Raw genomic sequence first — 17,058 nt, forward strand, 5'->3', positions numbered from 1 at the left:
AAAAGTCACTGTCACGAGTGGGATTCAAACCCACGACCTTCGGCTTGATACGCCGCTACTCTACCACTTGAGCTATCGTGACCTTGATCCCCTTGGGCACTTCCCTTCTCAACCCCACTTTTTGAAGTGACCGAGGGTATCGAAGTCACGATAGCTCAAGAGTAGCGGTGTATCAAGCCGAAGGTCATGGGTTCGAATCTCGCTCGTGACACCACTCGACATCACTAGCCACTCGTCCACCTCAGTCCCAAAAGTTAATCAATTTAAAAGTGATAAGCTATGCCAGGATTCAAACCCAGAACCGAACATGACAAATACAAGTCAGACGTCCTAAGCACTCCACTACCGTGGTCCCCCAGGAATCTCCTGTGTTAACCTTCTATTAAAGGACATTTAAATTTTTGAATTAAATAATTAGTTTTTAATAAAGCTCAACTAATGGATTAATTAAAGATATCTCACCTCAATTAGAGTGCTAAATCCCATTGGTATTATAACAATCAAAGAAGTTTCTTCATCGATCAAATACAAAAAGATGGCTATTTGGCTGAAGGCTCTCCAACACACTGTTTTCACCGAGAGGCCTACGAAATTTTTTTTAGAGTTCCAAAAATTGACATCGCTTTTCATAGCCAAGAATTCAAGAAGGAACTAAACAATGTAATAAGATCGTCAATGGTATTGTTTAAAAAAATAAAAAATAAATAAAAAAATTACATGGATTGAAGAGATAAACACGGTGAAACCAAAAAAATATATACTCGTCCCAGAAAATATGCTTTTAACCTGGTCTATATCTATCAGAGAACCTGTAAACTTTCAGCAATTCAAAAGCAATCCTTACTTGCAGTCTTAACCTGAAAATAATTGTTTGCGTTAATAGTATATTTTAACATTTAATTTTATTAAAACATTTCACCTGAACTTTCCAATGTTGATTGGAGAATATTTTAATTTAATTGAAGCTTCACCTTTAGGGACTGGTGTTAATATTTCCAGCCGATCGCTAAAATAACTCACTCTTTTATCAACTTAAAACCTTAATTAATTGAATGTTATTAATTGGTCAAGCGGACCACGAAAAGTAATGAATTTAATGAATTAAAGGATCGAAGTCACGATAGCTCAAGTGGTAGAGTAGCGGCGTATCTAGCCGAAGATCGTGGATTCGAATCCCGCTCGTGACACTGACTTTTTTATCTCAACTAAAATCCTTACATAAAAAAGATAAATTATTTGTAAGAAATAATTTTAAAAGTTGTTATAATTCCATGAATTGGTAATGAAGTTGACACAAGTTACAGGGGTTTTACTAAAAATTTCGATATGGTTGACCATGGATTGCAGTTTGGGTTTGGTGGCAGTTTCTTCGCCTGGATTAGATCCTATCTCTAGAATCTCCTATGAATAACGTTTAACGTAAATTTTAGAGGTAAACTTTCCAGAGCCATGTGTCCAGAACAAAATCTGGTGTCCCCAAGGATATCACTTTGGTTCAATCTTGTTTTTAATACAATTAATTAAGGTTTTTAGTTGAGATAAAAAGTCAATGGCACGAGCGGGATTCGAACCCACGATCTTCGGCTAGATAGCCGCTGCTCTATCACTTGACCTATCGTGACCTTGATCCACTCTGGCCAATTTCCCATCTCAACCCCACCTTTTGAGTTTTCCTTCCTTAGTGAATTTAATGATTTAAAATGAAGTATACTTCACTAAAGCACTCCGTGGTCATTTCATTTGTCGTCGAGAATCCAATCCAATTAAACATTTGAAAAATGGCAAAAAGGAGGGCATGGTTTTGGGTTCAAATCCCGCTTGTGACACTGACCTTTTTATCTCAACTTAAAACCTTAATTAATTGAATTTTTTTTTATTGTTCCAACTAGAGGCTGGATTTTTATGCAGTTGCATATTTTGTTTGCTACCACGTACGTCTTTAATCGGATCTATTATCTGTCTGAATCTTGTATCTAGGAAAGTTAAATTTAAAGAGCATATTTTTGCATATTTGATGAATATCACATATTTGAAGGATTTTTTTAAATGTAAAATCACATTTATCACACAAAATATTTAAAATATTATACTGGTTTAGAGGGAAGCATAAAAAAAATCTGTAAAAAAAGTTTATGAAACGTCGGCTTAATTAGAAGATAAACAGAAACAGTCCACAACGACATGTTAAGGTCAGTTCATATCTACCAGCACAAGAGCGTGTCCAGCACTTAGCGTGGCAGACACAAAAAAAAAAATCATTACATACAAAACATATAGGAACGTTCATATTTAGGGAACAGCGGAGCGTGTCAGTGGAGACACTTTTTTTCATTTTCCTTAGCAATTTACATTTTTTAAACTTTTAGACAAAGATTCAATTATTAAACATTAAAAACGTGAAACTTTGAATAATATATTTAAATATATACAAATAAAGTTATGGTACAATTGGGCAGAATTTTTTGCCTGTCAGTGTATTTGTGGTTTTGGTTGGGGATGCTTATGTATTAATGGTTTTATTTTTTTTATAGCTGATTAGTTATTTAATTATTAGTCGGTTGGAGCAAGAATAAGCTATTCATGACAATCAGAGAAGGTCAATCTGCAGATTCATAACCCACTTTCAACTTATCGCATTTCGAAAAAATGAAAAAAATTATTGGTATTATTATTAAACAACTTTATTTACACAGAAACATTATTTTTTAAAAATTAGCAACAAGTGCTTGGAAAAATTACATAGTTTAATATAAAACGACTAGCTAAACATGTAGAAAATACGAATTATTTTGGAACTATCAATACAATTTAGCAGCAAATTCTGGGCTTTCGCTGTCACTATCGCTCGATGAGCTAGAATTTCTAGTTGCATCTAAACTCTGAAAAGTAATAAATTAATTAAAGCATTTTTGAGTAAACTTATTTAGAAAAAAAAATTGAAACATACTTTTTCTGGGATTACAAATTTAAATTCTTTCCCGTTAATTTCCAGCATGTTCTTCAATTTTAAAAGCACATTCCTATTAATTTTTTCAATAGGGCAAAATTCAAGTGCTTCAGATAGCACCTTATTTCCCTCATCTTCTTTGTTCAATTTCACTGTAAACATTAACATATAAACATATTTTGTACAATAATCAAAAACAGGGGGGGGGGAGTTGACTTACGAATGATGTCAAGTTTGCAGCTGTATATCACAGCAAAAGTTGAAGGGCCGGCAGAAACTGTCTTGCTTTTTTCAATTAAATCATCGAGCAATGAAACATCGAGTCGTTGCCTGGATACGCTCAATATGGGCTGGAACATGAAGCGGTCAGAAGTCTTAAAATTTTCCCAAACTTTTTCGGCCTTTTCTTTTTGCCCGTTGATCATGTAGTAGATCCACAGTGAATTGGTCGGTCCCATAATTCCTTTGTCTCTATAAACCTTTTCTATTTCTTCGACTAAAAATAATAAGAAAATTATTATAAAGGGGTTAATTCAGATTAATCAAATATATACATTTGGGAAGGAGTTCTGGCATGACTTGCAGAACCGAGTGGATTCCTCCACGTGGGAAATTGTTTGCACAGTTTTCAAGCTCTTCTGCCGTATTCGCCGAGCTTATTGCATTAAGGAGCTGATTAAGCATCTCTTCTCCACGACCAGCTTCAACCATGCAATGTGTCTGACGGTTAACAAATGAAATCCTCTTTTTAACATCCTGAAACAAATAATCAATTTAAAAAAAAAAGTTATTAAAAAAATTACAAATGTACCTTAGAAATATATTGCCCAATTGCATTGAAGGATTCGATATCCCCTACTTTTGCAAGGTTGTTAATTACAAGACTTAATGTCCCAGTATTCGGTTTCACACCCTGTTTAAGCCATTCGATTACACATCTGCTTGCTAGTGAAATTCTGCCGCTGTCTATCATCAACTTTAACAGCCTTGACTTGTCATTCTGTGATAATTCCGTTATTATTAACCTAAAAAAAATCCTTTTGTACTAGCATACAATTTCATTATAATTAAGACATACTTTGACTGCAACAATTCCATTGCTTCATCGACATCTTTGTTATAAATAGCTGTTCGAAATGCTCTCAGGGGTTCAGAAATAGCATTTTTTGCATTTTCACCTATTTAAAAATAATATTAATTAAGAATAATAAATATTTTTGGATAACATTGAGAAAGACTTCGCACTTGCATATTTTCTTTGCTTCGCGGGAAAACGTTGAATTATGGGTGGATATGTGACATAAAAAAGCTTAAAAGCTATGGTCATTGAAAAGAAGATTATGAAATACCAACAATCTCACTCAACTGATCATTATCATTTATTCACTAATTTCGTGGTCCGCTTGACCAATTAATACATTACAATTAATTAAGGTTTTTAGTTGAGATAAAAAAAGTCAATGGCACGAGCGGGAATCGAACCCACGGTCTTCGGCTAGATACGCCGCTGCTCTACCACTTGAGCTATAGTGACTAATCTAGTCAGATGGTGTGATCTAAATTATATGACTCTAAATATTGATAAATGCAATGTTATCATAAGAAACCTAGTCCATTACAATTTAAATATATCTGTGATGTAGAACTAATAGCACAACAATATCAAAGATCCTAGGTGTAATTTTTGATTTCTCTCTTTCTTTTAGCCTGCATGTTGAATCTATTGTAAATACATGTTTGAAACTACTTGGTTTCTTGAAAAGAAATACACAGGATTTTAATAGTATATTTTGCCTAAAAATAGTTTTTTACTCTGATAAGGCCAATCTTAGAGTTTAACTCAGTAGTGTGATCACCTTATTATCACAATTACATATATAGACTTGAATCTGTTCAAAATATATTTCTTAAATACTGTTCTTACAAACTTGGTCTAAATTCTAGTTGGATATCATATGAAACTCTCAGAAATTTACTGAACATTAGTTCATTAGAAGATTGTAGATCATCAATTGATATTGTTTTTCTTGTAAAACTTTTAAGGAATATGATTAGTTGTCCTGAATTGTTGGAGAAGATATCCTTTAATATACCAGATAAGAGGACCAGATTTTCTCCTCTGTTCTTTATACCATTATGTAAAACGAACTACCTAAAAAATGCTCCCATTCCTAGACTATGTACTAAAGCTGATAACTTAAGTAGTGATCTGAACTTATTCTGTTCATCTCTGGTCAAAATTAAAGCTGTGTAATTCCATACCCCGTTATCTGTCTGTTACAAAACTTATAAAAACTGCAAATATCTATGTCAATAAAAGAAGGGTCATAGGTAAAGAATGGCCGGAATTAAAAACTATGACTTGAACCAGAATCGCAGCAAGTACGAGTCAAACGCACTAACCACTCCCAAAATTAGCCTGGTCTGTTATACATTATCTTGATTACAATTTTACCTGCGTTTTCTTCCTCCATTTCAACATAATCTGGAACGTGGAAAGGGACAGTTCTGTTGTGCTTTTCCATCAGCTTTGCAAGCATATTTAAAAATTTGTTGGTCGGTTGGACATCTTCTTCTTGCATCTGGGTCCACAAGCCGACCGCCTTGTCAACGTTATCTTCATTCACTACAGACAAAATACATTTTAAAGATATTTCGATCCTTTTTGACAAGTTTATTTTCGTACCGTAGGAGTTGAGTAAGTATTGGTATATCTCTGCTCTGTTGATATGACTGAGGTCTTTAGTGACTTCGACTAAGCTTTCTAGATGGCTAATTCGCCCTTCACTGGTATAGCGCTCACAAGCAGCATTGATCCTTTGTGTCCTTTGTCTCAAACCAGGGGTCTAAAGAAATAAAAAATGTCCAAGAAATTTATAGAAAATTTTAATTTATATTATTTATGAGTAAAGCCTGACCAGCAACGAGAACTTTCCCTTACAACGTAAGTCTACACATTACTGTGAAAATTATTCGGAAAATGTGTACCGCAACAGGTGATACTTTAGACATTGAATTACACACTAAAGGTCCAGGTGAAAATTGAAATTCCAAAAAGTATTTTTTTTTCTTTTCAAAAACACAAATCCAACCGTAAGATCTAGTCCATATGGGACTCTGCTTCTGAGATGCGTCCATGTGCCCCGACTCATTGTTGCAATTGGTGTGTTGCTAGTTAGTATTTTCACATCTTCTTTGTCCCGGCCGAATTGAGAGGCACAAAAGATAAAAAGAGGAGACCTTAGGAGAGGAGAGGCACATCATTGGGCCAGTGTGGACGTGAATCCTGCAGGAAAGAGGTCGCATGCCTCCTCGTTTCTTCAGTTAGCTTTTAATAATCATTAGTTTTTTTTTTTTTTTTTTTTCAGTTATAATTGTATTTGAAGTGGTATAATGCAGGACATATATATATATATATTGTTTATGATATGAAAGTTCCAGTGAGTTTAGAAACCGTGATTTAAAAAATAAAGTGCTGAAAACGGTGCAGTTCCGTAATGTTTCAGACACAAAATTCAAAGAAAAAAAATTGCACACCCTGAAGGGCTATTTTGGCGTGAGCACAAAAAAAATTTAAAAAAAGAAGTGGTGTTTCACCAACCAAGTTTTCTTGGTTCGGCCTTGAATCTTTATTATTTTTGTGATTTTGATATTGTTTTCTTAGGCAGGGCGCACACTAGGCTGGTAGGGCAGCACGGCTCAGAGCCGGAGGAAGTTGCCAGATTTCTGGAACCCGCTACCAGAAAGCGTTGAGTATTCGGCTGCCCTCAGACGCCATATTTGTAAAGACGAAGCCAACGATTGTGACGTGGGGACTCCTGGAAATGCAAAATCAAAAATAAACCGCAACACTAGTCAGATGGAGGGGAAAAATTCGACCAACGCGGCCGAGAGCAGTTCCTACATAGTGTGTGGATGTTCACAATTCTGTGCCAGGCTGTGTTGCGCTGCCCCACTGACCTAGTGTGCGCCCAGCTTTACCCACCTCTTTATTATTTATTTTTTTTTTTTTTAAGATTGTTATTTATTTTGTCAATCATGTTCCGCTTTAGAACTGAATAACATGAATTTTGGTGAAGAGATGGTTTTTCATTGCATAGCAGGTCTGGGCTGAGTCCGAACATTGCATCTATTCAGCATAAATTCTGAATCGTGAGATGAATCAACTCAAACAATCCCAGTGTGAACTGGGTATTCTTCCAACCGTAATTCTAACCCACCCCAAACCCAACCTGACCCCAGGGCACTACCCGTTAACAAAACAATGATGCAAAAAATTCACCTGTTTATCATCCCCGCATTCGACGATATAAATAATGAGACAAGTACCTCGAGTATTTTCCTGGCTTGTCTGATACGGCCACACTCGACAAAGGAAAGCACGAGGTCATAGAGGCTGTTCACCTCCCCATGGATATGCGTCGAAAGATCTGTTACACGCTGTAGATTTGTAGAATCTTCTTTTTCAATCAATTTACACGCAATTTCATTTTTCCATGGCGTTGCTCGATATTTAAGGCAACACTCTTCAAATGCTTCTAGTGCCTTTTCCATATCACCCCTTTAACAAAAGACAAATAATTAAAATGTGATAAATAAAAAGAACATTATGAATTTAAATTGATTTAAACATGAAATTTATTATTTGATCGTCAAATAGAGAACGTACTTTAAGATATGGACTTTAATAAGTGGACCAAGAAGGACGTTAGATGGAGAAATAAAATTTCCTTTTACAAGTGCTTCAAATATGGTTTTCAACTTCTCAACATCTCCACTTTCAGCCAACGAGTTAAGGAATTTCCAACAGATAGACGAACAAAGAAAGTTAGCATTATTTTTAACCTCCTCTTGAACCGAGTTGTTAATTAATTCAAGCGCATCTAGACACAAAAAAATAAATCAACCTATAATAATACACCATAGGTGTTAAGAATATATGAAAATAATACCATCAAATTTATTTTGTTGGTACATCAAATAGGCCATTTTTATAATTTTTGAATGATCGACATTCGAGCCAAGGTGTTTTTTGAGTTTGTTTAGACAATTCAACGCTTCGTCCAATTTATTGAAATTGATAAACAAGTCGAAGAGATGCCCAAGGAGGTTGCTATGAAACTCAAAACCTTCCATGGTGAGCTGTTGGCATAGTTTTAATGTTTTGTCAATATTTTTATGTTGGATGTACAACATCAAAAGCTGCTTTTTTAAACCCAAGGTATTCTCGCCTCTTTCGTCTACATTTTTAATCAAATTGAGTAATGCTTCTTCATCCTGAATAAAAAAGAACATTTATTAAAACGAATATTTAATAAGGAACTGTCTTCTGAAAGGAAGGAATCTATTACGGACGTGTTCTAAATGCCTACTCCTATTTGGCCGTCTAAGTTCAGCTAAAGAAAGATCGGGCGATGTCAATTTAGTAAGCAATGTGGATATTTCTTCAGTCAATTCATCGCCGCTCAGTTTGTTCTGAATAAGTTCAGCTACTTCGTTGGAAATTGAAATGCCATTTTCCAAAAATTTCTACAAAGAAAACGAAAGTTTTTGTTAACAGTGACAAACATGAAAACTAGATTTTTCAAAAATACTTACAGACAAAATGGCAGGGAGAAGTTTACTTCTTTCACTTCCTAAATAGTGAACTGTATCGAGTAAAACACGGCCACCTGATTCAACATCGTCTACATCATTGCTCTCCATAGCTGTGACGATTGTTACAAATGAAGAGATGTCCTTTGTAGCTATAAAGGCGGAAACGAGATATTTCCTCAAGAAATGAGCGTTGTAATTAGATTGATACTGTAAAACTGAAATTATACATTTTAAAATAATTCATTTAAAAAAATTAAAAGTTAATAATTATTTTACCAAGTTTGCATGCTTCTTTTATTTGGTTTTCTGATAGTAGATATGCTACGAATGCGGATGCTGACGAGGCTTTTGAAACTCCGGCTTGATTTAGAGTGATAATACCCTTCATTCCGATTATATCCTTTTGAAAGTAAGGGATGACATAATCTCTGAGGGTTTCATTTGACGGCGGCTGACCAACCTCTTGTGACATCTGCCTCAATGTGTTCAGAACACCTGTTAAACAATGCAGGATTAAATGATACTATAAGCCAGTTCCCAACTTATAAGTTTGTTTAGATATTATTATATCATATAATGTAATAAATATAATGTGTAATTATATAATATAATGATAATTTTATTTTACAAAGCGAGTTCTAATTGATTGTTCAATTGTTATTTTTCAACTCTACTAGAACGTTATTTAAAAACCTGGCTATATCAACGTAAAGCATATTAGATGAAAAAGTTTTTGTCAAATTTGACAAGTTGTAGGTATTTTTTTGTAACCTCATAGAACATGCAATCATCACCAAAATTTTAAATTTTGTAATTTTGACATATTCCAACTGATACTGGCTAACATTTTATATCATTCAGATTATTGCAAACAGAAGTATCTTACAGCAAATTTAGCGTTCTTTCAAATGGTGTAATTGGATTTGTTGTAGTCTCGACATTTTGGAAGTAGTAAGCGTCAACTGCATCTCAATTTTTTGAAATTATAATTTATACAATAATCATATTTCTTCCAGAATCACCACAGCCAGGACCATTTGCACGTAAACACTTATTGCATGCAGCAACAAGTGGGGGGGGGGCTATGCATTCCAACATGGTTTTTGGAATTTCACAAAATCATTCAAATAATAAAATATATTCACTAGTTTTCGTGGTCCTCTTGACCAATTAATATCTTCCAATTAATTAAGGTTTTTAGTTGAGATGAAAAAGTCAGTGTCACGAGCGGGATTCGAACCCATGACCTTCGGCTAGATACACCGCTGCTATACCACTTGAGCTATTGTAACTGCGATCCACTCGAACACTAACTTCACATCTCAACCACACCTTTTGAATTTTCCCTCCTTTTTGCCATTTTTCAAATATCGTGTAATCTAGTTTCTTTTTGTATTTTTGTTAAATTTTATTTTATTTATATTCTTTTTAACTTTTTTTTTAATTTCAAGCAATTCAAATGAGTGAAAAATTGAAATTATAAAATTTTACAGTTGTAAACACACGGTATTATAAATTTTGTTTTGTTTCTTTTTAAAATTAATTTTATAAAAATTAAAAATCTGGATAAAACAACTGTAAATATTAGAACATGGAAATATTTTTCCTCGTTCACACATTATTGAAGGAAAAGTTGTGTCAAAATAGGTTTTTCAAATGGTTTAGAATACAAAAATTCTAAATAATTCGTGTCTCAACAAATCTGAATCATGTCAAAGGGGTTGGACGGAGTACGTTCAGTTGCGGGTTTGCATACTCTGACTTTGTATGGAGTCACGGTCTAAAACCCGCAACAAAAATGCACTTTTAAGTCAAAACATTTTTTTCTGTTGATTAGAACCTAAATGCAATCAATATATCAAGTTTAATGGCAAAAAATTCCTGTACACGGGTGATAGTCTCGAATTCGGTAACGCATTGAATGGTTTAAGCATGTACACTCTTATTGCTTACCCGCTGGCAAATAAGAGCATCAGAGGCCTACAATACCATGATAACATGTCTTTAAAACATTTGTTTGATTTTTATGCAATTTTCAAGGATTTTGCGGGCTGCTTTCTAGATGATTCCATTTGAATTTTATTCTTAAATGATTAACATATGCAAGCAATAAATGTGAGGCAGCTATACTGCCCACCCACTTGGGAGACTTTTTTGTTTTTCCAGTTGGCCTTTGGTTGTTTTTTTTTTTTTTTTTTTTTTTTTTAATAGTGTAAAAGATGTGTGAACTGTTTTTAATTTGCATTATATAAGTTTTTGATTATTAAATACAATAGTTTCATGCTTTTCTGTAAGTTCAGCCAAATAGTACGATTTTCCATCAATTCGCAGCCCAATTTTAAATCACAGTAGAAAACAACTTTCAAATTATATAATAATATAATAAAATAAAGAAATCAAAATAAACAGCATACCTGTCAAGTTATGGGCTTTGCCATACTGGACCAATACCGGCCAATAATAGTGGAAACATACAGGCTCTTCCTTGGCGAGATGAGTCAACAGCTTTGAACTCGTGTCAGGATTATTTAACTCTAGGCTCTTTTCCACAACGACCGAAAAAACTTTTTTGTTACCGAGATTTTTGACCTCATTGCACATTTCTACAATCACGTCTACTGGCTATGGAGAGATAATAATTTAAACATTTTCAAAATAAAAAGCTTACTAACTCATTTAATCTGTGTGATGTGTTCTTTGTTGACATGTTCAATGAGAGGTGGAATCTCAATTTTCATCCTCGAGGATGGCAAATTTTTAGTAAAATAATTTTCTTATGGATTACACAGCAGGTTGGAATACTTTGCCTCTGAATCTCAAATTGAACGTGTTAACTTCTTGGAAAATAATTTTCCCTATTAATTATTTAAATTTAACTTACCCGGTTTAACTTTACTATCTGCCTTAAAAAAAAGTTCCCCACATTTAAATTTTCCTCTTCATCATATACCGGTTTTGGCATAGCTTTGAGTACATCCAAAGCGACTTTGTCTTCTCCAGCTGCGATCAATCTCAAAATTACATTTTTTCCATCTTGGTTATAATTAGACCGTGATTTAAGATAGTCTAAAAGCTAACAAAAAAAATTTTTTAAATTATTTTAATTCAACAAATAAATATGGCTTACCATTCCTATATGTTCGTAATGATCGTTAGTTGCCAGTTTGTAGATTACTTCAAGAATGTCTTTCCCTTGTAAATAAACTTCATTTTTGTCACACTCGTCTAGAACTTTCTTTATCTCTTCTATATCACCTTGTTTGGCATATCCGCATATCAAAGCTGTGTATGTGTCTGCTGAAGGTAACAAATTTGCTTGCTTCATGACAGATAATATACCTGCAGCACTCTCCATATCACTGGAATAAGAAAATGATTAGAAAATGGATAGAAAAAAATCAAAAATAGTTCTTTCAAGACCTTACTTGCATTGCGAATGGCCGATGATTAATGCATTAAATACACTTTCGTTCACAGGCATTTGCTTTTCTTTCATAAATTCAAGAATGTTTTTTGCCCCTTCGATGTCCCCGTTCTGACAATAAGCCATTATCAATCTTTGATATGTAACTCTGTTTGGCTCGATTCCTTTTTGCTCGAGTGTAACTAGAAATTCTGTTGGTGAAAATTTGTGTTCGTTTTCCAAATGTACCCGGAGCAAGGCGTTATAATGGCTTATATCAAAAGGCACACCTGAAAAAAATCTATTGAAATAATCTTGTCTCAGTTTTAAAAAAAATTAGAAAACACCAACCTAGCTTTTCGAAAGTGTCCCAGATTTCGTGTACAAGTTTAACACGTACTTCTGGTGTCTCTTCTGGGACAAGATTACCGCAGCATCTAATTAGCATGAGTGACTGGGTGGTTGTCGCATGATCTTTAAAAAATAAGAAAAAAAAATAGGAAAACAGGTTCGAACCAATTTGATCTTCTTAACTTACTGTGGAGCCTTATTTCATCAAACACTTCCTGTAGCTCTTTTCGTGATATCCTGCCGACCCTTCGCACTTCTCGGTCAAGCTTTTGAAGCGAGCGGTTAATAAGATTTGTGGCATGGTGTGCCGAAGCGCTAGCGAAAGACCTGAAATGTAAAATATACAAATATTCAGTATATTATGTTACAATAAATATTGAAAAATCACTGGAATAGAAGTTTATTAAATTACAAATAAAGCCTACAAACAGATAATTTCATTCAGCACTATTTGAGTTAACACAGCAGAAATATGCTGCTGATCAATTTTTTAACAAGAATATGTAGTACATAATTTTCATGTTTGAAAGACCTCCAGAAGAAAGTACCAATATGGCAGAATATTGTTGAATATTGTCAAATATCTAAAATTTCACAGATACCCAAAACAATTTTGCAATAGTTCATGAAGGACAAATGAACTATAAAAATATCCATCTTATAATTTAAAAAAAAAAAAAAAAAGTAAGAGTGATCAATGATGATCAAATTGTTGTAATGATAAGATAAGAGAGAAAATGGTCAGAATTAACCAAACTACAAGTTCATTGCCCACAGATCAGTGGTGCTGCACTTGCTCGCAGGAAAAAGTGTTTTTAAACGTACAATGCACCTTTAGAAAAATTTCACCCCCTGAAACCAGGCCTGTATTAATCAAGTTCCTTGATGAACTAGGACTTACTGGTGTGCTATAAGCACAGAACAGAGGATAACCCAGCTCTTAAAGGGCGCAGTATAATACAAACCCCAACTAACAGATCTAATTTAATATTGCCAAAACCACCAAATTTAAAGTATTTGGTAGTTTTAAGCTTTGTTTGTTTTTTTGTTATACCTGATGGAATAATGAACGCAGACATTACGATGAATATGCTCATGATTGAACTGAGCCCAAACCAGATCCTGTGTCCTGGCAATAGCGGGCCTAAAGGGACTCGGTCAATTTAAGATGTAAAACCTCAATCGAGCACAACTTACAAAGCAGCGTGCTTGAGGCTGTTCTGTGTCATGATGACGCAAATCAGCAAAACAGCCAAGATGGCTTTGCCTACGGCAAACGAAGATAAGAAAATGATGTTGAAGTTGGTGTCTGGGGCGAGTTTTCTGTTCAGATTCTGCGAAGAAGCAGAGGAAACACCAACACTAACAAACTGTCATCCTACACTTGCTCGCAGGAGGAAGTCTCGGGTACAATTTCAACTACTGAAACCAGGCCTACTAATCAAATTCCTTGATGAATTAGGACTCAACAGTGTGCTATAGGTACAGAACAGCGAATACAACGGCTGTTAAAGGGAGCAGAATATCACACCCCGACTAATCTACATCTATGAGATTCTGCCTCAGCCTCCCGATAAATTTTTCTTATCTGCAGAGGTATGAGACATGGTATGTTTTATTGGTCTGGTATGTTGCAGACCAACACCTTAATCCGTGTTTTTATCATGATGGAACGAATTTACTTTTGTGCTGTAAAATATTGCGACAACATAGTATAAAACAGCAAACAGGTGGAACATTCTGATTTTTATAGGATTTCATGGCTTATTATAGTAACGATTAACTGTCCTTTTAGACATTTTATTATTTGTTTTATGTCGTACAGGTGTAGTTTAACATAAAAATTTCGCATTTTAAAGACAATTTTACCTATTGCTCCAAGCAATTAACGATCGGCTTTTCTGGAGGAGCGAATCGTCCACCCCTCGTGGCTGGTTGATAGCGATCCCTCTAGCAAAGGAAATAAAATATTTGACGAATTTCGACGAGCGTAGCATCGACATTTCGGAAAAAAAGGATCAAACAAGACTTATCACGTGGAAAATTAATTTACGGGGAAAATCTGATTAAAGGAAAATCCAAGCAGACCGATGAGAAAAAAAGGAAACCTCAAAGTGCGCGATGAGCATAGTGATACCGGCTCCGCATGCCGGCACCGAACAAGGTGACGTAATCAGGAAGAAAATGCGCGGGATTTTTCAAATTTCTAAATATCATAAATTGACAAAAAAAAAAAACACAACTTTACAAACATTCCTTTTTTTATATAAACGCGAAAAATAAACAGACCAATAATAATATTTATTTAATCTCTAAATAAGGATTTACGCTCATTTAATTTCGACTAAAATTAGATTTTTACAAAAGCCCATTATGTTTAGTGGTCTAATTAACCAAATTACTTCTTTCAATTGATTATTCTTTCTATGTAAAGTCTTGGTTGAAATGAAAAAGTTAGTGTCATGAGTGGGATTCGAACCCACGACCGTTGGCTTTTAGAAAAGCTTCATTAACCTAAGTCAACTGGCAAATATCCTAAATATTTATTATTTTAGTATTGTCAATGTTTCATATTTCAATGTTTTTCATGTTTTAAATATTCTTTGTCTTTCATATACGTGTTCTAATAATATGGATTATTGCTCATAAATAAATAAATCTCTTGAAACCTGGCTGACAAATGCAAGAAGAAATCCACTCTATATCAGATGTATTATTAATTTTAGTACAATTAATCAATTTATAACTTTGCAAGCTTTTTGTGTATATGCTGTCAATAGAGGGTAGTTTTTCTAGTAAGCTGACAAGGTTGTAGACATTGCCACTGTGATCAATATATTTTCCAACTGCACACTGCTTAATTTTGGGTAACTTGCTTTTGTTGAGTTTTAGTTTACCAGTTTGATCATAGACTAATATTTGTAATTTTGCCTATTGTTTAACATACATTAACATTACTAGGCCTATATATAACAATTACAAAAACAAAAGAACAAAATAGTAATCTGTATTTCTGTTCCTTTGCCACTATTCTTTGGATGGGGAGATGTGCACCAGAAAATTAACTTTTAATTTGTATATATTGTTGTTATATTGTTTTTTTATTCAAACATTGTTATCAAAATTATGTATGTCACTATTTTATTATAATCAATCTATTAGGTTTCATGATCCGATTGACCAAATAAATTCTTTTCAATTAATTAATCTTTAATTAAGGTTTTGGCTGAGGTAAAAAAGTCACAATAGCTCAAGTGGTAGAGCAGCAGTGTATTTAACCGAAGGAGACACTGACTTTTTTTTTATCTCAACCAAAACCTTAATTAATTATTATCAATGTTTTAAATATTAAATTCACTAATTTCGTGGTCCGCTCGACCAATTAACATATTACAATTAATTAAGGTTTTTAGTGGAGATAAAAAAGTCAATCGAGGTCACGATAGCTCAAGTGGTAGATCATCAAGCCGAAGATCGTGGGTTCAAATCCCGCTCGTGGCATTGACTTTTTTATCTCAACTAAAAACCTTAATTAATTGTTTTAAATATTGTTTGTATTTCATGTACTTATTGTTATAATATGGGCTATTGCCTATAAATAAATAAATACATAAATCCCTTTCAACCGACGGCTGACAAACACAAGAAGGAAAATCCTCTCTATCTTAAACTCACTGGTGAATGCAAAACTGATATTTGGTACTTATTTTTCTAGATGTATTATTCATTTTAGTATAATAACTAAATAAGTTCAGTGTAAACTCATAAAATGTTTTTGATAAAACATGGAAATTTTATATTTTAAATTCCTCTACAAACACCTTAGTTGACCAAATCCTGGACAGGAAAAAGATTCACCTCGGGCTCTTTCTGGATGCCGAAAATGCTTTTTGTGTGTCGAAAGTCTTTTGATGGAAAAAACATATTTGGCTTATGTCATATCAACAACTTGTATTGTCAGTTCAGTTTGAAAGAACAAAATCTCAATCTTATGGGATCCATGGTGAACCAAGAGATTGTGTAATAGAACCAGTTATTTATTTAATGTGCGTATATGATTACCCAAAGCGTCAACCGGCTCCTGAGACATAAGCAAATAAAAACAGACCTAAGGAGAAACCATCAAAAAATTCTGAAAAGAATTGAAGTACACCAGATGGCTACAATGGCATCTGACAAATTGGGAGAAAAGCTCAACTTTGGCATACCCTTCCAAGTGGACGTAAACAGTAGAGACATTTGGTAAAAAGATGGCCCCAAGTTTCTAAAAGGAGCCCTAAAATGGTACACAGAAGGATCAAATAATTTCATCCCGCAAAGCCCCTTGGACTAACCCCAAGGATTTTCCAAGCTGAAGTCTGGCAATACAACTCTGTGTACAAGAGATAATAAAGAAAAATATGAAATGTGCATAGATAAACTCTCAGAAAGCCAGGCAGCCATAAAGGCACTAAGTGCATATGCTTTCAACTCCATACTTGCCTGGAAATGCCAAACCGCCAAATGACTATGGGAAAGCAACACAAGATTATCTTAAAATGGATTTTTGGACATGAAGACAGAGAAGGAAATGAACAGGCTGACCGGTAGCCAAAAAAGAGACAACCTTGTCACCCATGAGACCAGAATCACTAAGTACTATGGAGTCTGTGGTTAAGTTAAAACTGGAAAAATGGATTGAGAAAGAAAAACTTAAAACACTTCAGGAATGAGGCAAGCTAAGATATCTTAAAACGAAAGACAAAGCAACTTCTCTCTC

General features: G+C 34.2%; 1 protein-coding gene and 1 long non-coding RNA gene across 2 annotated transcripts; both read right to left on the bottom strand.

Annotated features, from left to right (window-relative positions):
* Positions 1–466: 466 nt before the first annotated feature.
* Positions 467–1,010, bottom strand: LOC112128154. Its single transcript, XR_002910880.1, has 3 exons — positions 920–1,010; positions 718–857; positions 467–651 (listed from the first exon to the last, which is right to left on the bottom strand). It is a non-coding gene; the product is annotated as an uncharacterized LOC112128154 (long non-coding RNA).
* Positions 1,011–2,659: 1,649 nt separating this feature from the next.
* LOC106666514 (leucine-rich PPR motif-containing protein, mitochondrial) lies at positions 2,660–14,439 on the bottom strand. The gene is made up of 21 exons (XM_014393770.2): positions 14,169–14,439; positions 12,487–12,626; positions 12,300–12,422; positions 11,971–12,238; positions 11,673–11,904; positions 11,427–11,618; positions 10,960–11,167; positions 8,822–9,040; positions 8,546–8,760; positions 8,303–8,476; positions 7,900–8,224; positions 7,617–7,830; positions 7,277–7,508; positions 5,634–5,793; positions 5,403–5,573; positions 4,026–4,125; positions 3,759–3,972; positions 3,502–3,703; positions 3,168–3,443; positions 2,948–3,099; positions 2,660–2,879 (listed from the first exon to the last, which is right to left on the bottom strand). Exons 1-21 carry the CDS (start codon positions 14,300–14,302, stop codon positions 2,799–2,801), a joined length of 4,032 nt encoding a protein of 1,343 aa, XP_014249256.1. The 5' UTR covers positions 14,303–14,439; the 3' UTR covers positions 2,660–2,798.
* Positions 14,440–17,058: the final 2,619 nt, after the last annotated feature.

This window comes from Cimex lectularius, unplaced genomic scaffold, assembly GCF_000648675.2.
Source record: "Cimex lectularius strain Harlan isolate CLEC.00 unplaced genomic scaffold, Clec_2.1 scaffold363, whole genome shotgun sequence".
In the NCBI taxonomy this organism is placed as follows: domain Eukaryota; kingdom Metazoa; phylum Arthropoda; class Insecta; order Hemiptera; family Cimicidae; genus Cimex; species Cimex lectularius.

Excerpts from the sequence above, each read along its gene's own strand:
- LOC106666514 (XM_014393770.2), bottom strand. The coding sequence starts at position 14,302 with ATGTCGATGCTACGCTCGTCGAAATTCGTCAAATATTTTATTTCCTTT. Across the intron at positions 12,423-12,486 it reads TGATGAAATAAGGCTCCACA|ATCATGCGACAACCACCCAG; the intron begins GTAAGTTAAGAA and ends TATTTTTTAAAG. Across the intron at positions 8,761-8,821 it reads AAAAGAAGCATGCAAACTTG|TTTTACAGTATCAATCTAAT; the intron begins GTAAAATAATTA and ends GTATAATTTCAG.